Here is a 23,236-nt window from a genome sequence, read left to right as displayed (position 1 = left end):
TGAGAACTGTGAAACTTTGAGCACAAGCAATTTTGTCCTCCCCACCAACTAGGTGACTTGAACAAACACTAGCATAGTTTCTAGCAGCTCAAGACTGTTTCCCTGTGACAACCCAGCACTCCTTGAGTCCCTGCCTGGGAAAACCCGACATGCCAAAAGAATTTACCATTTGTTAGAGCCAAACTCCTGACCATAGCCTTCGGACCTCCCTTTCCATAGAGCATTTACTTAAAAAGAAAAAAAAAGTTACAATTGTAAACAGTTTCTCTGTCCCTTTAAGGTGTCTGTGCATCTCCTGAAACCCAGGAGTGTCTGTCCCAAGGACCTGAGAGTCACCCCTTTGAAGCACAACCCTCAAGACAGATAGGGCTCCCTCTCCCAGTCTCTGTGGGTGGGCAGAAGTTAATAAGCTAGCCGGTTAGCAGACACAGATAGGCTCATCACCTTGACCAATCCCCACCACCCACTTTCAGTAATTTTCCACTTCTGTAATTCTGCTCAAGGCATCACTTGTCTCCCGCCCCCCTCCTTCATCACCCTTTAAAATTCCAGTTACCTCTGCACAGAGCTCGGTTGAGGTCAGTCCCATATGGAGGCCTCTCCCCTACTGCAGTGGTCACCGAATAAATCTGTCTTTCCTGCCTTTAACGAGCATGTCCGGCTTTTCTTCAACTGTCTCCGTTTTAACAAGATTCTTAGGCATTCTGCATGTACATTAAAATTTGAGAAGCGCTTTTATATTCATCATTCCCTCAAATGACTTCTAATAAACAGCCCTAAATGGTAGACGGGAATTACGATGCCCATTTTACTAGTGAAGGAGCTGAAGGTCAGAGCTCCGCTAGGTCACGCGGTTAAACGGGAACTGGAAACCACTTCATGACTGAGTCACCACGTGGCGCTAATGGAAGAGAAAGACACTGCCTGCAAGGGCTCAGCAGTGACACCATAGGGGAAGAAGGAAGGCCTGTCTTCGTGCACCCTCCCCGTCATGTCCCTGCAGGCTCTACTCCTCTATAGTTGCAAGAGAACCGTTTTGGAAGCATGCCTTGTCTAGGCACCAGGGAATTCTGATCGGAGTTCTCCTACCTGTGGCTGGAGTCCCGGGAGCATGGCTGCTGGGGGATGAGTCACTACACGGACCCTGCTCAAGGACAGAAGAGGGTTGCTTTGAAGCCACAGAAGCCTCGTTTTTCGCAGGCTTGTAGGCACACGGTGCTGCTGGCTCCGCACGAAGTTAGAGCCCGGCGTGGCCGTAGTCCCGCACCAGTGGCTCCACGCTCTCCGCGCTCACTGCTGATGCTCTCCGAGCTCCAGCTCTGACTGTCCCCATTCTTGCTTTCCTGGCTCAACACGGACTCCCCTCCTCCTGGCCTGTCTGCTTGCTCCCTGGCCCCATCTTCACGGAACTCCCATCCCCTACCCCTCAACCCCGGCTTTTGTTGATCTCAAACTTGCACACATGACAAAAATTCAAATGTAATAAATCATTGAATTAAATTATATTTCATCCTCTCTGTCCGTTCTCCTCATTCCCCTCAAATTAGACTGAAAGACTATCAGTAGGAGAGCAGCTACCAATTTTAAACACCTGTCATTCCCCCAGGGAAGACAGCGAAACCACTAACAGGAATGACAGGATGAATTTCTCTGGTCATTTGCAAACCTCTTAGAGCATGAGAAGTAGAGGAGCTCCCCCCTCACTACCCCTTACCTCATATACATGGAGAATACTGATTTTTCATGCTCAATGTCTTTGACACCAATGATTTAAATTCAGCCATCATTATGGTAAATATTTTTATTGTTAGCTTTATCAGAAACACTTGTATTATAGGCAATTTCTGATACATAATTTTATTAGAGCCAGAGATGATCACTTCTAAAAAAAAAAACACCTCTGAGGTTAGAATGGAAGACAATGAAAAAACAGATTTCACTTTATAATTGACTTTTAGTAAGCCATCTGGAGCCTGCCAATTCCTTTGCATGATTATTAATTTAACATTGTATAACAGGTCATTAATAGAAAACACACATGCCCCAAACTCCTGAATCTTCAAGTCAAATCATTAACTTTTCTTAGATTTTTGAAAACATGAAAATAAAAGTCATTTCTGATAACAGCACTCACACACCATGTACACTGTAAGGAGGTGCAGCAGTCAAGGCTAAGCCTCTAATTTTCCAGGTTTTAGCTGAAAGTACCCTTACTGATTTCTTAGATTCTTATCAGTCTTGTCTGGGGGCTAGTTTGCCTTTGGTGGCCTAAAGAGAGCACAGTATTTTAAAATACATTTATGATCTCTACTGACAATATGGCATGAGTGGGGTTTTTAACTCTGGGGACATGAGTGGAGACACAACACATCCCAGGACGCAGCTAAGTGCCCCTAGTTATCCCTGAGCGGGGCAGTTTCATGTGATCACTTTGACTTTGCAGCTGAAGTCTGGGGTTGGATCTTCCTAGCAGCTTCCAGAACAGAAACTGGGTTCACTTTGTCTCCAAATTCTTTTTCTCGATGCTCAAGAAGAATGCCCTAAAAGGAAACAAGAAGAAACATCAGTCCTCACTCTGAGTCACTCATTCATGGGATAGACACAGAGGCAGAGAGGGCATCAGGGGCCAGAGATATGGGTCAGGCCTGGCTCTGCTCCTGAGGGGTTCAGTTCTGGTGGCAAAACGGGAACAGGGAGGTTACATAACCAAGGGTGAGCTGTGGTACTGTGGGAGGAGGAAATCAGGAGTGACATCTACGTGGAGGGATATAATGGGGTGACCAGGGAAGGCTTCAAAGAGGATAAAGCATGGAAGGCAGTCACGTGTCTACGGGTAGAGGTGAAGTTAAACAGCACACCAGGCAGAGAGAGCTGACACAGAATGAGCTTCCAGAGAAAAGCCTCGAGGTGTGCAAGTGGAGCTCAGAAGTCAGACGGTGACCATCTGAAAAGGAGACATAACCTCTCTTGACTTCAGTTTTCCTAAGAATGCAGATGCCGCTCCTGATATTGTGAAGTAAAATGCTCTAAGACAGAGGATACACCAAAGTTTCTGGAAGTGGTAAAAAGCACGAGATAGTGTGTTTGAGATCGGTATCGAGAAATCCTTGTGAAAGAGTTCCTCAACCCAGGACATCAGGGAACTCGTATTAACAAAACAAATAAATATACAAACATTATTAATATGTTTGCTGCACCATTACTTATAAAGACTTTTTAAAAAACCCCAAAAGTCCCACCACACTGAGGTGACTACAGGAAAGCCGATCAGGAAACTGTATTTACATGTCTAATAAAGCAGTATGCAGACATTAAAAATACTGAGGAAGAATGACATGGGAGATGTTCGTGATACACTGTTAAGTGAAAGAAGAATATCTAGTAAGAGATTTTCTTAAAGAAAAAGGGGGGGTGCTTCTCAGCTTAGCTCTGTTCTAGTGGGTTGTAGGCAGAGGCTAAGCTTATGGAATGACTCTCCTCACCTTCTACTGTTGTGTTTTCAAAATTTTCTATGTTGAAAACTCATTACTTCTTTAAAGCAAACATGTTTTAAAGATAATTATTATAAAGGAAATCCCCATTGAGGGGCAGCTAGCTCAGGGGGACTGTGAAAACACTGTGCTCTAGAAACCTGGAGGCAAGTCCTGAAGTCAGCCAGGCCAGCCCACCTGCCACCAGAAAGGAAGAAGGCCGCGCTCCAGGGAGCACCAACAAAGTCAAACAACACACCTAGCAACACCGGGAATGTGCCAGCCCGTTTTGGGGAGCCTGTGAGCAGCACATGAGTCACTGGCAGCCAAGAGAAGACTGCCAGGTGAGCTTTGCCCTGCCCCGGAGGCTGGGGGAAGGCAGAGCTGGAAGGGGGAGGAAGGAATCCCAGTGCGCCAGAGCCAGAGGAGGCTGGGCCACCGATCTTCTCCAGAAGTGGCCTGCCCAAGTGCAAGGGTCTCTGGAAGGGGTCTTTGGGAACCACTGCTGAGGAGAGGCTCTGGGCAGGGGAAGGGCGCGGTCCATGGGAGCAGGATGTGTCTGAGTTCCTGAGTGCCATTTCCATTGTACCACTTAGCAGCTGTGTATCTCTTGGAGGAGTTATTCTGTCTCATTCATAATTCATCTCCTTACATGTAGATGGGAATAAAAGTCCCTAACATCACAGACTAGTTGTGAGGAAGATAGGAGATGGTACACAGGAGGAATCAGAACAAGGCAGGCACTCTCTGGCAGCCGTGATCACCAAGACATTTTGATATATTTACCAGAAAGGAGGCAAATAGGTTCGTATTATATCAGACATCAACCCATGCGAGATTCTAATACAGACAAGCAACAGCAGTTACCAAGGTTTAAAAGGAAGAGAACAGAAGTAGAGCTTAAAATGGAAAGATATCTATTCCTCCCAAATCGAGAGAAGTATGCAATTATTAATGTTAACAGTGAGATCCGCCAATACAAACAATACTGTCTTGTTACCGAGGAGGCCAAATGTTAATGTCACGTCCCAATTTGGCAGAGATAGGACCCGCAGTCAGGCCATCAGTCTCGAGGTCCTCCTGCTGGGCTCTGCAAACTGCATCCACTTCACCTGACCCCTGCTCTGCATCCAACCGGCACCTGCTGGTGCTGCCTTCCAGCACAGGGGAGCCCCCCGGCTCAAGGCTGCCCACAGTCTGACACGGAGCAGTCACCCCCGCCTCCTGGGCCCACAGGGTCCCTGTGCTGACTCTGGGGCCTCAGAGCCAGTGCCCAGAGCAGCCGTCTGCGGAGAAGTCTCTCCGGGGCAGTACCCCACAGGGAAAAGTGCTGTCTCCCCCATATCTCCTTGCTGCTCCCCCTAATTCAGGCTGTTTTTCTTCTTTCTCTCCTCCTCCTTTTCTCTACTGTCCATTCCTGAAGACCTGTGAGAACTGCAGGGGAATACGTTCTTAATAGATTAAAAACAATGCTTTTGTTCAAGTGCTAAAGACGGAACTGGACATCAGGAAACGTGGACGCAGGCGTGCGCTCACCCACACCCCTCAGTCCCAAGTTACTGGCCCGCGGAACTCCCAGACCATCTCAGGACTTTACTGTGATGAGTGAGGAGATTCGAGTGTGAGGTGGCTTGTGAGCAGATGCGTGATAAACGGTAACTCCCCTCCCTTCCCCTTCCTCACACTCCCTGGCTTTGTGGAAGAAAGGCTGGAAGACTCTAAATAGGGAATGCCATCCCCATATTGGGGTCCTGCACCAACAGACAACAGACACCCACAGATCCACACGTGAACAAGAGTTTACCTGCTTTCCTGATCCCACCACAAAAACTCCCCCAAGGATGAAGCCTTCGCCTTCCAGGTTTCCAGAAAAGCCTCCGTTCCGGGCCCGGAAGAAGTTGTACCAGACACCCAGACGGACAAACCCCATAAACATCATCTTCCGTCTCTGGGGACCGTAGAACCTTTTCTGCAGGACCAAGAAAGACAGAGCCCCTTTGAGAAGCCTGTATGCCTGCCTTCCCCAAGGAGGAATGCCAACAGGCATTCATTCTCAAGGACCCAAAGCTTGCTGCTTCATGTCCTCCCCCCAACCTAACCCACACATGGCTCCCATTCAGGAGCACTCTCAGCTGCCCGGGGAAAGAACCCTGCCAGGCCAGCTTCTGACCCCAGGGCAGGCCCATGTTGCAGAAAGAGCTATGTAGCTTTCCACTCTGCCTCTAACCCCTTGCTGGAGACTGGAGACACGTAAGGCTCTTGTGCCTGACAGGGTGCTAACAGTCTGACATCCTGCACAGGGGACAGCAGAGGGGAAAGGAATATGGCTGCAATGAAGGAAGGGACAGGGGCTTGTGTTGGTCCCCGCTGCATGATGCTAAAACCCAGTGGGGCTTCAGCAATTTTCCAGGCTCCCGTGCCCAGGTCACAGTTTAGGAAGGGCTCAAGTAATAACTGAGAGGACACCTGTCAAGCATCCCATCACGCTGTGCCCAGAGGGCTGCATGAGCTCCTCCAAATTCAGGGCAGCTGAAAGGGAGGCCAGCCTCCAGCTCCAGGCCAGACATGCCCTGGGCCATCGAGCTTTCCACACCTGAGCACAGTCCCCACCAGTCTGTGTCAACAAGCTCACAGGAGATGCACCTTTTCATCCAGGAAGATCTCTCCTTTGAAATAAGGCTGGAAGTCCTGCACTTCGGTCCTGATTTGTTCCTTCACCACTGCATACAGGGGGACTCCCAGCTCGTCCAGCTTAGGCTTCAGGGAGGACAGGTCTGCAGCCTCCTGCAGAAGACAGGGAACATCAGGGTCACAAACTCCTGTGGTTCTACAGCCAGCCAACACCCGCTCCCCTGCAGGCCCAGAGCCGGGCTGGCACTGAATGTGAAGAACAAAAGCAACAAGATGCCCGGAACAATGAAGGCCTGTGGAACCCAGCAGAAGCCTGGCCCAACTGGGCCCGAGGCCTCAGTTAGAGGGTGTCAGGTCTCCTCCTCAGCCCAGGCTTCTTGTTCTCTCCAGGGTGGGAAGGGGAAGCAAGGCTCCTATGATGGGTGTCCGAACCATGGCCGGGGGAGCATCCGGTAACTGAGAGATTGCCACCAAACATGGCCGTCCGTAGCCACGACGCCCCTCCCCTGCACCCGACCAAACCAGCACAGCCTATGAGGCAAACTTCATTCAGACCATGTGAACAGCTGCTCCCATGCCTTCACTCAGCTTGCTCCCCACCCTCCAACAACCTTCCTTTTCCTCCCGCTCAAATCCCACCCTGCCAGAAAGGGGTCCCTGTTCTGTAAGTTCTCCCTGGCTTGTCTAGCCTGGAAGTCCCAATTCTCTGTGCATATCCAGTCTTTCTGCTTGGAGACTTTTTGGGAACCGAGTCTGTGTCTGACCACCAAGCTGAGCATGGTCACTTAAGTTCCCAAGTGTGTGTCATAGTTAGATGCCATGTTTTCCATTTCTTGTACCCTTTCATGCCCAGCACACGGCTGGATACACAGAAGGTACCAGATACCAGGTGGAAAGATCTGAAGGTGAAGGTGGATGGTGGGCACAATGCAGCTGGACTGACAAATACAGACACCCCTCACTCTCATGAATTACATGCTGAATGGAGAAAGGAAACTACTTTGTTGTTCAGAAAAAATTCTTCACAACTAGTGTCAGAATTAAAAAAACAGCAGCCCACTTGGCTCTAATACAAATATGTTGCCGTATGGTAGCAACTACATGTAACTTTCTGTTTATTTGCTGGAACACACAAAAAGGACTGCTAAGGAAACAGAATCCATTATGAAGCCCTAGTCAAGAGCTTCAGTGAGGGGCAAACCTTGCCCTACGGCAGAGAGGACTAAAGGTCTGCTGTGGCCTAAGACCACCCGTGTGTGAGATAAAAGGATTTACTCCTTCTTCCTGGGCTCTGTACTCTGGCGTGTCACTGCACAAAGCCATGAAGTGGAGACTCAGTCCTATACCTCTGGTCTGGGCCACTAAAATAACATAGACTGCCATCCAACGTATGTTTCTCACAAAACGCTCTGCCAGGCAGGGACCAGGGCACAGATAAGCAGGCTGTAATTAGGGAGGGCGATTGCTCTTGGGATCTTGTGGCTTTAACTGGCCTTGGAAATCCAGTCACAACAGGCTTCCATGTTGGTATTTGAAGGCATCACAGCCTTTGAACCAAAAGCCCTGAATTTTTGGGCCTTACTTCCCATGGTAGGCAGAATAATACCCTCTCAGGATATCCACATCCTAATCCTGGGAAGCTATGAATGTTTTGTCACAGGGTCAGTGGGCATTAAGGCAGCAGATGGTTGCTAACCAGCTGACCTTAAAGGACAGGATCTTGTATGATCTGGGTGGCTCCAACCGCAGGGGTCCTTTCAGTGACATGGTGATGCAATGTGAGAAAGACTGGACCAGCCATCACTGGCTATAAAAATGGAGGACAGGGCCATGAGCCAAGGAGTACAGATGGCCACTAGCAGCGAAGAGGACGGGAAATCACTATCTCCTAGAGCCTCTGGAAATAGGAATGCAGCCCTGCTGACACTTTGATTTTAGCCCAGCGAGACCAACTTCAGAATTCCCACCTCTAAAAGTGCAAGCTAATACATCTGTGTTGTTTAAAGCCACCAAGTCTGTGATAATTTGTTACAGCAACAACAGGATATTAACACACCTCCCCACAGCAGTGTGACTTTGTCACAACCTGTCCCTCTACTTCTTCCTCCGTTAAACAAGTTGTATTTTATAGGGATGTGTGGGGGAGACCACAGGCACTGAAATGCCCTGAATGTGAGCACATTCTCTGTCAGCCCAGCCACACAAGCAGGAGAGAGAGTTCAAGGCTGAAAGGATGGTCCCAGGCTTATGGAGGACAACCAGAGGAAGGAGGATGACCGCGTGCACAGGGCCAACACTACCACGTGAGAAGCAATACTCTCTCATTCCCAGCTCTCCCTTAGGCAAGGCAGATCTCAGAAGCTAGGTCTTCTGCCACTGACTGTGAATAGGACAGGTCACCAAACTCCTCTGGCCTTCACCTATCTGTAAAGTGACAAGGCTGGACTCTGCTTTCCCTTGATAAGCTTCCTCACTTATGCAACAGGTGATCATGGCCTCCTGTTGAGGGGCCAACCTGGAGACCACCTGGTCATGGAACTCCAAATTTCACCAACTGCATTCACACCACTGACATCACTGAAACCCCACTGTGCTGCCAATGCCAAGACACACAATGCAGCAATCGAGGAACCACGTGCAAATCTGTGGCTCTTGGCTGTCCCCCAGGGACTCCAGGTGGGCGACCCAAGAAGAGGGGGACAGTCTACAAGTGTGACTTTGCACTTCCCACCCCCGCCACACGTGAGGGCTGCCCGTGGCTGAAGCAGTAACCATCTAAACACTGCACTTCAATAATCAGGTGCCTGTGCTGAGCACCAGGTACAAAGAATTGGACTGATCCCCACCCTACTGAATGGGAAGATGGCCCCAGACACAGACAATCCATGAAAGCACAAGGGCCTGAGAGCACCTAAGGAGAGTCAAGTGTGTTTGCTCACCCAAGGTTATGGTGAGTTGTTAAATGCATACACACAGGGAATAAATCAAAAGAAATACAGGGACGCCTGGGTGGCTCAGTTGGTTAAGCAGCTGCCTTCGGCTCAGGTCATGATCCCAGCGTCCTGGGATCGAGTCCCGCATCGGGCTCCTTGCTCCGCAGGGAGCCTGCTTCTCCCTCTGACTCTGCCTTCCACTCTGTCTGCCTGTGCTCGCTCTCGCTCGCTCTCTCTCCGACAAATAAATAAATAAAATCTAAAAAAAAAAAAAAAAAAGAAATACCTAGAGCAAATAACAGTGATGATCAAAGATCAGAGTAGGCCTACAGCCCTTAGTCCTGGCTAGAAATGCATTGGCCCCACTTGCTAGAATCCTTTTCTCTGTACAGATCCTTGATGTACTCACCTCTCGGCAGAGGAAACAGCCTGGCCTGCGCACAGCCATTATCACGGCTCCGTTCTTTTCCCAGAGCTCCTTTGCTTTGAAAGTCCTTGGTTCTGGGGAGAAAAGGCAAGTCAGTACGCTCTCCTCCCAGCGCAGCTTGGTCGCAGCCATGAGACAGCTCATAAATGACACCAGCCTAACAGAGGATCAGAAACAGAAAACAGGAAACACAGACAGGAACAAATCACCCTTCAGAGGAAGGACCCCACTGTAATCAAAATCTATTGGCAAAAGTGAACATCCCAAACTGGAACATTTCTAGAAAAATGGCAAATTCCTTTGCTGGTAGCAGTGGATACTGTAATGATCCTTTAGGTCAAAACCTGAAAGAGATCTTGCACTTTGATAAAAAACAAACAAACCCTAATTCTTCTTTTTCCTTTTCTTTTTTTAAGTATTGAATGGGAATAGGTCAACAGAAATTTTTATGAAAAAAAATTTTTTTTAAAGATTTTTAGTAATCTCTAAGTCAACTCCACCAACGGAGCCAGTCAGGTGTCCCAAATTGATTTTTTTTTTTTTTTTTTTAAGGTAGGCTCCAAGCCCAGCATGGAGCCCAACACAGGGCTTGAACTCACAACCCTGAAATCAAGACCTGAGCTGAGATCAAGTGTCGAACGCTTAACTGACTAAGTGACCCTAGGTGCCACCTTATGAAAAAAAATTTTAACCTAAATATATTAACTGCATGATTATTCACAGGAGAGGGTAGAAGATGGCCAGCAAGGAAATGCCTCAGGGCAGTACGGTTGTGTAGCTCAAGCCTGGCCGTGGTCAGATAGGGCCTACGTCCAGTGGGGTAGCATCAGGCACGTGCCAGCTCCTCCCCAGACCTGTTTCCTCAGTCAAAAGTGTAAACATCCAGCAGCTCCACTGAGGCTGCAGGGGGCATCAAAAGGTGGGTAGCAAAGTGCCCGCCGCACTTTGTCTGCGAACAGAGTTCACACTGAGGGCTCAGCAGTAGCAGCTCTTCCTGTCCTAGCATGTCTCAGAGGAATCCGTGTCCCCGTGGGATGTTCTGTGGGGAAAAGGAGCAGGCTAAGGTCTGTAATCAAATGAGACTGAGGAACTCTAGGTTGAATACAGCCAAGCAGGGCTCTCCCCAAGGACTTCTTAGTCTCCACGAAGGTGACCTATGCTGTAAGTCTGCAGTCACAGTGCCTGCCTGCCCTTGACAAGCTTCCTCACTCACAGAACAGCTGACCATGGCCTCCTGCTGAGGGGCCAACCTGGAGACCACCCGGTCCGTGAGCCCCAAGTTTCACCAAATCATGCCAACTGCATCCACACCACGGGCATCACCAAGCTGCCAATGGCAAGAGCACCACAGTGAGGCAGTCAAGGAACCACGTGCAAATCTGTGGCTCTCAGCTGTCCCCCAGGGACTCCAGGTGGGCGCCCCAAGAAGAGAGAGACAGGTAGGTCCAGTCTACAAGCGCAACCTTGCGCTCCCCACCTCCATCCTGTGTGTGCTGCGCCACAGGTGAAGGCTGTCCATGGGTATACCAGTAACCATCCAGACACTGCATTTCAATAAACAGGTGCTTGTGCTGAGCACCAGGAACACAGAATTGAATACACAGTGTTTCTCAAATGTACCAGGAGCTCTTTTCTGTGAAGATCCAAGAGACAACATCAGAAAGTGAAAAATGTTTTTGACCAGAAAAAGCTAAAATGTAAAACATGGTATGCAAGAAGATCCCAACTGCATATTATGTACACATGGAAAGGAATGTGCAAAAATAAAAATGAGTGCTGTGTCAGGGTAATGGGCTTATCAGTAATTCTAAAAAGTTATTAAACTTTCCTAATGTTGTTATAATGCCTTTTCAATTAAAAAAAGAGAGAGAGAGAGAGAGAGAGAAAGTAAGAGCACCCTTTTATACGGAAAAAAAATGTGTAAGTCTGCATCCCAGCACCCTGGAAAAGTACGGAGGCTGATGGGGTCGTGGCTTACCCTTCTCCAGGGTTTTCAGGTCTATGTCCTCCAGATACTCCAGCGTCGCTTTTTGGGACTTGGACAGAAACACGTCTGTGTTGGCCAGGAGCAGGGCCAAGGCAGCGGCTCCCAGGGCCCCCGCGCCAATGGACCACATTCCCATGGTGAAGAAACTCGGATCCTGGAGGAAAGACATTTCTGGAGATTGAGAGGAAGGAAGAAGATGTTATTGCTCCCACTTTGAGAGAGCTGGAATCTGGTCCCCATTCAAGCCTCTGGCTGGGCAGCGAACCCAGAGGCAGAGGAGGGGAACAGCGGTGTCAGAGACGGGACGGGAGGACTGGAGTGGAAGACGGGAGCGGCTGATGAGAGCGGACGACAGCCACTGAGCACCCGCTGCCACAAGAGCTTGGGAAAACAACAGACACCTAGAGGTTCCTGCCCCAGGAGCTCACTCCTGGGTCAGGAGCAAGAACAGAGAAATGAACAGCCCTCTGAAATGTCTCTCTTGCCGTTCTTCTCTTATGCCCAAGGCCTCGGCCCCCCAGCGCTGTGGGGGTGTCCATGCTGAGCCCCCTGGAGACAGCCTCCTTTCCTTTTCCCCTCCCTGTCAGTGGCTGCTCTTCCTTCATAGTCTGGGAGTGTCCACTATCACCTCCCTGTGGAGAGGCAGCCTTCTCTTCTTTGATCAAAAAATACTCAGAACACCAATCACACTGTTTTGTTACCTTATTCTTCTTCCTCTTCAGTTTGTGACTCAGAAACAGAGACCATACCATTCGCCCGGCCCCCAGGCAGTGCCCAGGGGGCTTCACTCACAGTAGCGTCACTCATGTTAGAATCTCAGGACTTTCTCTCAACTGCAAACAGCTTTGTATTTCATTCATTATACAAATAAAACAGTCTCCGAGTGAAAATAAAACAAAAATTAAAAAAAGAAGCAATACATAAAACCAGAGTCAATGAGAAAATAAATAGCCCCTGAAAATCTAGCAGCCTAGTGAATGACACAGATGAACAGAGATGGCTGCTAGTAAACACCAGTATCTAATATGACATTCTGCCCCATGTCACTAGCACTACACACGTCTGCTGGATGAAGAGAAGTGGACAAGAAGAGCAGGCATTATGTATAAAAAGAGCATTGTGCTAGGTGTCTGTCTGCCTCACAGGGGCTGGCCAAAGAGGTTTGTCTGGGTCACAGGTCTCTGCAACTGCAGTGGAGTCCCACACAGGTCCTGTAGAACCCAGCCTTGTTCCCAGCTCATTCCTGGGGGCCTCCGTAAGGCTTCCTCTAATTGGGTCCCTGGGACTGGAGCAGGTATCCCATCCAGCTGCCTACTCCTGACAACTACTTAAAATACTCTGTTTCCACAGCCCTCCAGTCATCCTAGGGTCTTATACTGGGGCCTTCCTTCTAGGTACCAGCAGGACTCTGGGCAGAGATCACCAGGTATAGACCCAGGGTATATGTGTGTGGCCCACCAACCAAAGACTTCTGTCTCCCCTCCAGCACTTGGCTGGGGAGAGGATTTTCAAACGATTAAACAAAGACCCAGAAAGCCACATGCCACTACCAGAGCTGGGGCTTTGAGGGATCTACTGCCATAAAGTGGGGTTGCCAGTAATTTGGTGGTGAGGACTTTGGGAAAGGAGGGTAGACCAGGCTTGTGTTGGGGTAGGGAGGAGGAATGACCAAATGAAAAGAGCATTGCAGAAAAAGGAATCTGGCATCTGCATGCTAGGGAAGGGAGAAATGAAGGGGAGAGGCCTGGGTGTGTGTGTGTGTATATGTGTGTGTGTGTTGGGGGCGGGGTGTGCTACAGCCCCTCAGCACCTCTGATGGGAGGGGCTGGAGCTGGGAGAGAGGAGTTCTCACTGCGGCCTCCTGGAGGAGGCCTCTGCAGCACAGGCATCACACAGAAGGGAAGATCTCATGCCTCAGGACTAAGCAATCATCAACTGCATTTTAATCAGACCAGGCAGGCAGTTCACAACCACATGGAAGTTTGAGAAGCACTGTCTCAAAGCAAAGAATCCAGGATTTTGTGCTTGGTTAGCCATAAGCCACAGAATAAAGGCCAGTGATGAGGGCAGGCTGGGCTGGGAGAGCTGCGACCTCCAGCTTCCCTTCTCTCAGCTCACTGTGGGGGTCAGCGGGCCTCAAAGTGAGCCCATTTCCATGCTTCTTCCTGGAATGTCTGTCCTATCCCATCTGTTCCATTCTTCAGGACTTGGGACGTCTCCCCAAGAAGGTTTCCTGGATGCTCTGCCTACCGTCGCTCGCTACCACTCCCAAGAGATACTTCGTTACCCATAACACTTCCTGTGTGCTCCACACAAGATGTGGACCTACCTACCTTTGACACAGCGACCTTTGACTCTGAACAGCCATGCTCACGCAGCACAGTACCTGCTTGGTACACAGTGAGCTCTCCAAAACACTGCACACAAATGAATTCAATAGAACTGAATGATGAGGATGATGACTCATGGAGAAGCCAAGTTCTTGGACCAAGCAGGAAAGAACCTTTCAGCCCATGGGCTGGCTTCCAGTTCTTTTATGAGGCAAAGTTACACATTACTCGATTATAATTCATAGAACAATTAGGGGCATTCACAGAACAACCACAGCTCTCACCTGTGTGCTATAAACAGGAGATTCCCTAGAGCCTGGAACAATTTCTGCACCTCTACACACATCCAAACACCCCTGGACTTCTGACATGTGTGTATGATTCAGGAGCAGATGGCGTGGTCTCTGATCACAGATCTGATAACATTTCTGCAGCAGCACACAAAGGATAGCTTACGTCTATCCTACAAAAGGACTCGCTTCAACTCCTGAAACTTGAATGCACTGCAGGACGCCCAGAGAGCCTTATATTCAGCTCCACATCCTCCTAACACACCACTGCTGCTCTTAGAGACCAATGGCTCCATCTTCCCACCAACAGCCAGTTAGCCTGTTTGCTCATGACTGCAAGGGAACAGGACTCACCTAGACTCAACATTTATTTCTAATCATTTACTCAGCACTGACCTGCTCAATCAATGGCGATTTGGGAGGACATACAGCTAAATGGAACACAATCCTCAAGGACACACAGGCCTAGTACACAGGTAACAGAAATTCAAATGGAAAGGGGAGGCAACTTGCTCCAAGTATAAACATGAAGCTATGGGGATGAGAGCCAGTTCCATCTGATCTGGGAAGCCAGAGAAGCCCAGAAGGATGTGGCTTTGGGGCTGGCATGGGACTCAGAGGGCAGAATGGAAGGACTAGGCCCCACCTGGGCTGAATAAGCCTGGGAGAGACCGGGCTGGCTGGGGATGGACATCAGTGCTCAAGGCACTGGGAGAATGAAACTTCTATGTCCCAAAGACCCCTCACCCCCCACCTCAAGTTCAAGAGCCAGAATACAAAATGCGGGTATTGTTTACCACCCCACCCCCACCTGGAGATGTGCCCCAGAAAGTGTGAGCAGAGATCTACCCCTTTGAGGAGTATGGGCCTCATTCTCAAGTCCAGCAGCACTAAGATGTGAGAGCAATATTAGCTGCAGAGGTAAGTCAGGCCTCTCTGTGATTCTACACCAGGGAGCCTCTAGCAGCTAGCACTTCTGCTGGGGTTAGCAGTGAAAATTTACTCCTGGAAACACCTAGAGAATGTGTAGGCCCAGCCTCTCAGCCAAGCCTCCCTGAGCTACAAAGCATTCCCATCCTGGCAGATCTCAGAGCATGTACCACTGCAACTCACTGCATAGTGAGAAAGACTGGGGCTCTGGGATCACAGCCATTCCCAGGACAAAAGGAGGGAAGGGAGGGAGACCCTACTCTCTCAACAGAACAAAGCATTTTCACATGGGCCTCTAGGGCTATGGGATAGTCCTAAATGCTAAAGCAGCATTTATTTGGTGTCACTTGACACTCAAGGCCTAATTTCATTCACCCAACAGTGTTTGATGCAGGTATTACCTCATTTTACAGCGGACAATTCAGAGAAGTTCAGGACCTTCTCCAGTGTCACTGAGCCTGCAGGGAGCAGTACTGAACTTGGACCCAGGTCACGATGACTCTAAAGCTGCAGTCATCTACTGTCATACCTTGCCTCCCCACACATTCATTTGTGGGTTTCTGGGGGACAAGGGGTATGATTCCCCTTTGTCTTAATGAGCACTTAAAAAAAAGATTAACTTTTTTTTTGGTCATCAAATACAGCCAAACGATTAAAGGAAATTTACCATATGACAGATGTCCCTTCTCTGTCCTCCCCTTCCTATCCTCACCCATTAAGAAAAAGGTGGTTTATGTTATGCCTGAGTTTTCGCGTCTGAGAGACCACCAAGGAGCCAAGCACCGATGCAATCGCACGAGGGTTTATTTGACAAGATTAAGCTTGGGCCCAAGTACACCGACACAGTGGAGTAGGGACTTGGACCCCGAGCCAGATTACAGTCAGAGTTTTTAAAGGCAGAGTAGGGGTGGACTCGGCAGTGGGTGAGGACAAAGGGGGTTATGAATGATGTAAGTCTCTAAGGAATTTTGGAAGCGAGGTCTCCAGGACCTTGGGGGGCTAGCTGTTGTCTGAGGAAAACGTTATTCATTACCTATAATAAAAATCTTCTTGTGAGACCCCTCAGATGTAGATCAGATCCCAAGATCATATACTTGGGAATCATTCTCGACACTATCTTGGAGGTTTAGAGATAAAGTTTCCTAAAGGAATTGTTAAAGTAGACTTACAGGATTCTGGTCGGACCCGTCGGGGTAGAGGGTCGGTCAGGTTAGGATTGTCCTTAGCAAAATCTCAAGGTGAGGGCAGTTAAGTCCCCAGGGGAGAGCCACTCTGTCTGTTTCAAGGGCTTGTCAATAGGTGAGGAATTTTAATGATTTTCTTCTCCCTCTGTTTCCCACATCAACTAAACTTGAGGTGGGATGGCCTTAATTTTCTCAGCCTCCACAGTTTACAGAAGCCTGCCCCCGCCTGATTCAGCTACAACACTGGGTTCCTACGGTGGGACTTATCTGGTCTCTGCCTTTTCCACGGAAGAAGGTGAAGCATGTTAACGGCACAGATGAACAGCAGCTGTGGCCGCTCAGAGTGGCAGCTCTGTTGAGGGGGAAAGCGTGCTGGTCGGGGGGACAAGACGCAGCTGGGCTCCCTAGGCAAAGCTGGGGACATCCCCTCTCCCAGTCTCATTTTCCTCCACTCCAAAATGACGGGGCTGGACGAGGTGAATGCGAAGGTTCCTTAAAGCGCCCCGGTGCCATCATGTGGGTCTATCAAAAACAGCTCACTTTGGCGTCTGCACATTCTTGGGTCCCCATCAGAACTCTCCCCCCTTCCATTTCAGTTTCCAAAGTGCTTCTTCCCTGTAGCCTAGAGCACCGTGAGCCACTCCCCGCCCGGTCCCGGATCCCCAGCCTCTGTAGTTCAAACCTGGGAGCAAGGGCACTCACCATCCACAGCGACCACACTCCCGCTTCTGCTGACAAAGAGGCCAACCCAGCAGGAGCAGGCGGGAATCAAGCTGCCGGGGAGGGCTGGAGGCGGGGCTCTGGAGTCCCGCCTATGGCCTCAAGCTCACTCTCTCACACCATGGGCAGGACCAGGCCACCCAGAAACCCCGGGGGCTCCTTCAGCTGTTAATACTCAATCTCCAGAAAACATCAGAATGGAGAGCTGCCAAGGCCCCCAGCCCTTCAAATAGCTGAACAAAGTTTGAGTCATTCGCAGTCATGCAGATTGTAACATTTATCAAGTGCCAACAGACCTACCCTGCCATCCGGTGCAGACGAGTGAAGTGAAGGCCTTAACACCGCCCACGTGTCCCACTAGCTGAGATCAAAGAGAGACGCCCCTTTCTCCATGGCTCCTTCTGTGGACTTCTCCTTGCCCCATCTATCACCCCACACCCAAGAAGTCAGCAGACTAAGAGTACTAGCTCTCTGTTCTTTACCACCACCACCACCACCACCACCACCACCACCGGCCGGCCCTGCTTTCTGGTTCTTCCACTTAGTGGCTCCTCTCACCCCACCCCTTCCTGGGCAACCTCACCTACTTCCAGTGCTTCACTCTCACCCCTTGGTATTGACTTCCAGGTTCTGACTGCTGTTCCTGACTCTAAGTTAGCACTTGGAGGTTCTGGAGGTCATCTCTGTGGCACCACGTCCAACACTGACCTCTGCTAGAGTCATGGTTTCTTCCCGAGTTCCCCAGCCGACACAGGCATCTGGCCGACTGCTCAAGCCAGAGCTGAGAGTGGCAGCCCACTCCTTCTCCCCTGCTGCCCGCCTCTAGTCATTCAGGAAGTTCTGTCCACCTGCAGAACGTGTTTGCCCCTGTCCTGTCCTCTCCTCAGCCTCACTGCGCCGTCCAGGCCCAGGCCCCTGTTACTCTGTGCTGCTCCACTCTGCTAAGCACAGAACAAGCTTGGCAGGAGCCAGGTCCTCTCCAGCTCTCTCCATGCTGCAGCCAGAGTGACAGGAGAATACCCTGGCCCGCTCACATCCTTGCCTGGTCCTGGGCTCTCCAAACTCCTTGGCATGGTTGATGGGGCCCATCACAGCGAAGCCACAGGCCACCATTCTGACCACTCCAGGCACAAGGACCATAACAAGTCTTGTTAGGCCTTTGAACTGTTGCTCTGCTCTTTCCTTTGCCCAGGATGCCCCTCCCTGCCATGCAAACGATGTGAAGTCCAGGCACAAATAACACTCTGTCTCCCAAGTGCCTTCCTGAAAGCCCCAACTATCAACTGTTCCCTTACCTCTGATTATACAGTGCATGTTTATGTGTGTGTGGATATGCACACATAGCTTTGCACATCACACAAGCAAACGGACTGTATTTTAGTTACTGACGTGTCTGTGCGCACACTATGGTGGAGCAATCTGAGGGCAGCGGCTGCTGTCTTATTCACTGCTACACCCCCAGCACTTAATACCGATCCTGCTCATCAGTGGGCCGTCGATGTCCATTGAAATTGTCTGAATATTATTCTTTAAACTCCCTGTTGCAACTGATTTGGAGGTGCCCAACTTCAGCTCAGTACTAGAAAGTAATTTTGGACAGGGCTGGCTTGACCTTGAATCAAACACTCAAAGGTGGGGTTTAGGTGATCTTGGGTTGGGTGCTAGCCCCAATGCCCAACGGCAAGGCAATCTGACATGAGCTGTGAAAACATTCTGTACCAACAGAGGAAGGAACTAGCAAATTTCAGGTTGTCCCAGTTCTGACATCCAAAGATCCTGAAGTACCACCTGGCTTCAAGTGCAGGGTTTGGATGTTCCAGAAAGCCATGGGGGCACCTATGGCCAGTGCTCTCCTTTGGGATGTGCACAGGCTCATTCCCTGCTTCCCCAGGCCTAATTCCAGCCTGTCAAGGAGCTGCCTCTGGCCAGGAACTGATAAAGCCTTCCTAAAACAAAGTATCAGCACTGGGTGGGATAACTCATCCCTGAAACAAGTATAGACAGCATCAGAGTCTACACACAGAGGGTATATCTGCCCAGCCCAGCCCCACCCAGGGAAGCCTCCCTCCCCAGAATGAGCTGGCTTGGGACAGGCTGAAAGGAAGAGAGGGGTGCTAAGGAAGGCAAAGGAAACTAAGAATGCACATGGGCCTCCTCACCTCCAGCCCTCAGTGAATGAGGCGGAAGGGATGTTTCATCCTCCTTCTTTGCTCTCCTATCCCTTCTCCTTCCCTCAGAGCTCTGGTTAGCCCCTCCTTCACTGATCAGTAAGGATACTAAGGCCCAGAGAAGGGGCTAGATAGTCCAAGGTCACATGGGGGTAGGGCTGGTCAGTGGCTGTGCATGGACTCAGGTCTGGGTCTCCCAACCCCCAATCCGTGGTTATTTACCCTGCACTGGACACTCCTGCAGAAGCTGGAACAGTGTGGGGTAGGGGTGGGGGAATCAGGGTTCAGGAAGTCTGAGGATGGGGGGTGGTTCCTGAAGTCAGCTCAATGACCTAAAGAACGTTGAAAGCAATACTGCTCCTGAACAGGGCCTGGGAAATCTGTGGCTAGAGAGAGCACCAGTCTTTCCCAGTCCCAGCGCTTTGCAAGCAGTTTACAATGCAAAGCCAAATGTTTTTGTAAGGGTCACACTGCCTATTCTCAGAGGCCATTCTGCACCTCTCCTCCCCACAGTAACAAGGTCCTATCAATCCTGGATGAGAGAAGGCTAGACTTAAAAATGCCAGTTTAGCAGCCTAGTGACATGGGCACACAAGGCCCCATGAGCAGTAGGGGATGCATTCCCACCCACGCTTGTCATCAAAGACCATGGACCTAGCCACTTGCAGTGAGATTTCACCTACTTGCCTACTTGCCTCAATCTCCAACTTTCTGTTCTGTTCCTTGGGGTGACCGTCTGCCCAGCTCCGGCCCAGCTGTCTTCTCAGATGCCAGAGTCAGGAAGTTCTGAACAGATGCTGAAAGCAGAAGAAGACGACATAATCAGCGGAGCACCTGGGAGGCTCAGTGGGTTAAGCCTCTGCCTTCGGCTCAGGTCATGATCTCAGGGTCCTGGGATGGAGCCCCACATCGGGCTCTCTGCTCAGCAGGGAGCCTGCTTCCTCCTCTCTCTCTGCCTGCCTCTCTGCCTACTTGTGATCTCTGTCTGTCAGATAAATAAATAACATCTTTAAAAAATAAAAAAGAAGATATAATCAGCTACCGGGAAACTGAGACAAACACAAATCCTCTGAACAGGGATTGAAGCTACAGAGCACCCCCAACATATGTGACTATTCTGTCCCTGACTTGCATAACCGGCCTCCTGACTGGGCTCAGAAGACTAGCTCCATCAAGTTATACAGGTATGGATGGGAAGGCATGGGAGATACCACAAAAACCCCTAGGTTTCTACTCTGAGAGGTCACCTTGTCCTTCAGGATCTCCTTCCTAAAAAGAAGGGAACTTTGAGGGGTGCCAGGAAGAATATATAAGAGCAACATACAACACAATAAAATATTGCGGAATACTTTTATTTCTTAGAACTGCAAAATCTTCTTTGCGGGAATCAGATTCACTTGTTCCTTAAGGGTATGTCATTTGAATACAGAACACTGAAAACTTCTCCAGCTGTGCCACCCCAGGTATATTACTACAGACCTGCCTCCTGGGCATAACTCTGGGTCTGGAGGGAACACTGGCTGGTCTCGGGCCCCTCTGGCCTAGCTGTTCACTCTACAATGTATCTTCCATGAGGTGCCTGTCACCACAGCCTTCTATACTCACAGCACCAGGGAAGGCAAAGTGCACTGCTCAGTTGAAATCTCCCTGTGCCAAAGGCCACTGAGCGCAGAGGTGGTTCCCCCAGCCTCTGTACAGTAGTTGCCACACAAGCCTCAGGAGAGGGAAGCTTGGGAGTCTCTCAGCTCAACATTCCACAAAGAGACAAGAATTTGGCGGCAGGAAAGCTGCCTTATATCTATGATACTGACAGAGCCTGGGGTTTCAAGTCCCAAAATTCTGGTCCTAATCAAATTTTCTGGGAACCAATTATGTGACACAAGCTGATAAGACAATCATCAGAAATGTCTTCTGTACCCCTAGGGAACAATGCATAAGATCTCAATGCAATAGCATGCCCTTATAGAGCAGGAGGATAGGGGAAAAGCCACACCAAGAAGTAAAATCTACATCAAATTCCTCAAGTTTGTAGAACCTGTGAATGATTCCCGAATTACCTTCGGCAGAGCTGTAACAATCCAAATATTAAATGTACAGATGGTGCAGGGTGCCTGGGTGGTGCAGACAGTTAAGCAACCAACCCTGAGTTTCAGCTCAGGCCCTGATCTAAGGCTGGTGGGACAGACCCTGTGTGGGGCTCCTGGCTGAGTCTGTTTGGGACTCTCTCTCCTTACACCCCTGCCCCCTCTTTCTAAAAAATAAATTAATATTTTTAAAAATGTACAGATGGTGCTTTGTAGCCTACCTTACAAAGAGCGACATAAATATGAGGTCTAATCCTTACTCATTTCTAGATTAGTCAATGATTGCCCCTAAAATGCAGTTTGTACACAAAATGGAGGGTTTCTGACGACTGGGTTATGTTCTAAGGAGTCAGGGTTTGCATTCTGAATCCCAATTCTTGGACTCCAGGGGTGGGCTAGAGCAGGAGCACCCAAGCAGGTTCCTGGACAATGCTTTTGAAAATAAATCCTAGGTGATTCTTCCTTTTTTTTTTCCTCAATCATCTACCAATTTCAATGGAAAATACATTGAAATTTAAAAAAAAAAACAAAAAACAAAAAACGTAAAGTGAAGTCAAGGTAATTGAGCTGTGGAAACAGCACGGTCTGGAAGGAAAAAAGGCCCAGAGTCAGCTGGGTCTGAACCCCAGCCCAGCTTCGACTCCCTGGGTGTACTCCCTCCCCAAAGCCCACATCAGGCTGGGCCTTCACCATTTTTTTCTCCCTCTCCTTCACCTCCCCGCCCTGCAGCAAGTCGTCAGATCCGTGCCTTGTTCATCTTTTCATTCCCAGACTTCAGCACAGGGATTTTAAGTGCGCACTTGGACTCTTTCCAGTTCTGTCGGGCGTGTGCAAATTTTACGGGAAGGCGGGAGCAGGTGTCTGAGATTCAGAGGAAACCATGGCCCCATAAAGCGCACGAGCCTATATGCAAGCGCAGAGCCCGGGAGCCTGGTCCCTCAAACTCTGTCGGTTCACCTGCGGCGCTTCCGCCCGGTTAACCCCCGGCAGCCCCCGGGCCCGCCTCAGGCTCGGGCCCCGCGGAAAGGACGCACCAGGCCAGAGTCTTTTTCTCAGTTCTCTGTCCCAACAATTCCGGCAGGTCATGGTCATCCGCCTCACTCAAAGCCCGGGAAAGCCCGGGAAAGCCCGGGAACAGGGACGGGGACGGGGACGGGGACGGGGATGGGGAGGCGGCTGGTTCTCCGCCAGTCAGGTCGGCGCCGGCTCCGGCCGCAGCCCCGGGTCTTCGGACCTCCAACGCCGGGATCTCTAGCGGACCGCGGAGTGCCGTGCCGGGCCGGGAGGGACGGCGTCCGCCGCGGCTGTGGTGGGGGCTGTCAGGGGCCTCGCAGGTGCGGCCGCGCCCCGTCTGCTCGGAGGGAGCTTCCAGCCCGCTTTGGAGCCGCCCGAGGGGCCACCCGCGCACCGCCGACCGGGTGTCGCGAACCCGGCCCTGCCTCAGTTTCCTCACCTGCGCCGCGACGGGCCCACCCCCGCGGACATCACGTGAGCGCGCGCAGCTAGCACCGCTTTCCCCCGCCCGCCTGCTTCGGGGCCGGGCTCCGGAAGGCTACCCCGCCAAGCCTTCCCCCGCCCTAGGGATCCAAGGGGTGTCCCCCTCGCCTGCGCTTCTCGGCGCATGCGCCACCGTGCCTCTCCCATGTGACCAGCCCCTCTCTTCTGGTAGGATCTCGGACTCTACAGCCCCCCATCTTCCGGCGGTGCCCCGCCCCCTATGGGAGGAGCCCCGGCTCTGCGGCCGTCCCACTTCTGTGGTAATGCGCCCGGTGCCGACCTCATCTTCGATGCTATGCGACTCTCGGGTAGCTCCCACCTGCTGTTCCTCGTTCTCTGCTGAGCTAGCTAAGCGCTAGCTTAGCTCAGTCCTTCGTGAGTGGTGACCCTAGGCCCCTGACTCCATTGGTTAGGGGCACTGCCTGGAGCAAAAGGAGAGACTCTGGACTGCCTTACTTGGATCTGAAAGCACCTGCCCCTAAGCGGTGGGTCAAAGATACCTTTCAGCTCAGCGGTTTTTTGAGCGTGTTTTTTTTTTTTTAATTTTAAGATTTTATGTATTTACTTGACAGACAGAAATCACAA

General features: G+C 50.4%; 1 protein-coding gene and 1 long non-coding RNA gene across 8 annotated transcripts in view; one reads left to right on the top strand and one right to left on the bottom strand.

Annotated features, from left to right (window-relative positions):
* The window catches only part of LOC116572723, a 32,779-nt gene extending 17,090 nt beyond the window's left edge, over positions 1 to 15,689 (top strand). Inside the window, exons 1-3 of one of the 2 annotated variants that reach the window (XR_004278494.1) lie at positions 8,576 to 9,051; positions 14,458 to 14,544; positions 15,412 to 15,688. This is a non-coding gene — a long non-coding RNA (uncharacterized LOC116572723). Of the gene's footprint in view, positions 1 to 8,575; positions 9,052 to 14,457; positions 14,545 to 15,411 lie in introns of those variants that run through there. The other variant, XR_004278495.1, reaches the window with a different exon arrangement.
* PRXL2A (peroxiredoxin like 2A) lies at positions 1,787 to 22,788 on the bottom strand. Of its 6 annotated transcripts, none has more exons than XM_032311948.1 (7): positions 22,608 to 22,788; positions 19,762 to 19,867; positions 11,440 to 11,619; positions 9,444 to 9,535; positions 6,114 to 6,254; positions 5,275 to 5,439; positions 1,787 to 2,540 (listed from the first exon to the last, which is right to left on the bottom strand). In XM_032311948.1, the coding sequence occupies exons 3-7, from the start codon at positions 11,615 to 11,617 to the stop codon at positions 2,427 to 2,429; spliced, it is 690 nt and encodes a 229-aa protein (XP_032167839.1). In that variant the 5' UTR covers positions 11,618 to 11,619; positions 19,762 to 19,867; positions 22,608 to 22,788; the 3' UTR covers positions 1,787 to 2,426. The 6 variants fall into 6 exon arrangements, with proteins under 6 accessions (XP_032167839.1, XP_032167843.1, XP_032167838.1 ...); XM_032311952.1 differs by having other exon boundaries at positions 11,440 to 11,602; XM_032311947.1 differs by having other exon boundaries at positions 19,766 to 19,867.
* Between the last annotated feature and the right edge of the window lie 448 nt (positions 22,789 to 23,236).

Source organism: Mustela erminea, chromosome 14 (assembly GCF_009829155.1).
Source record: "Mustela erminea isolate mMusErm1 chromosome 14, mMusErm1.Pri, whole genome shotgun sequence".
Lineage (NCBI taxonomy): Eukaryota > Metazoa > Chordata > Mammalia > Carnivora > Mustelidae > Mustela > Mustela erminea.
Note: the sequence above shows the minus strand (reverse complement) of the source record. Positions and strands in the feature narration are given on the sequence as shown.

What these genes read in the sequence shown, in the direction of transcription:
- PRXL2A (XM_032311948.1), bottom strand. Translation starts at nt 11,617, where the DNA reads ATGTCTTTCCTCCAGGATCCGAGTTTCTTCACCATGGGAATGTGGTCC. An exon ending in CCTGAAAACCCTGGAGAAGG is followed by an intron (nt 9,536 to 11,439) that starts GTAAGCCACGAC and finishes TTTTCTCCCCAG; the next exon opens with AACCAAGGACTTTCAAAGCA. An exon ending in GCTGTTTCCTCTGCCGAGAG is followed by an intron (nt 6,255 to 9,443) that starts GTGAGTACATCA and finishes TGTCTTCTGCAG; the next exon opens with GAGGCTGCAGACCTGTCCTC.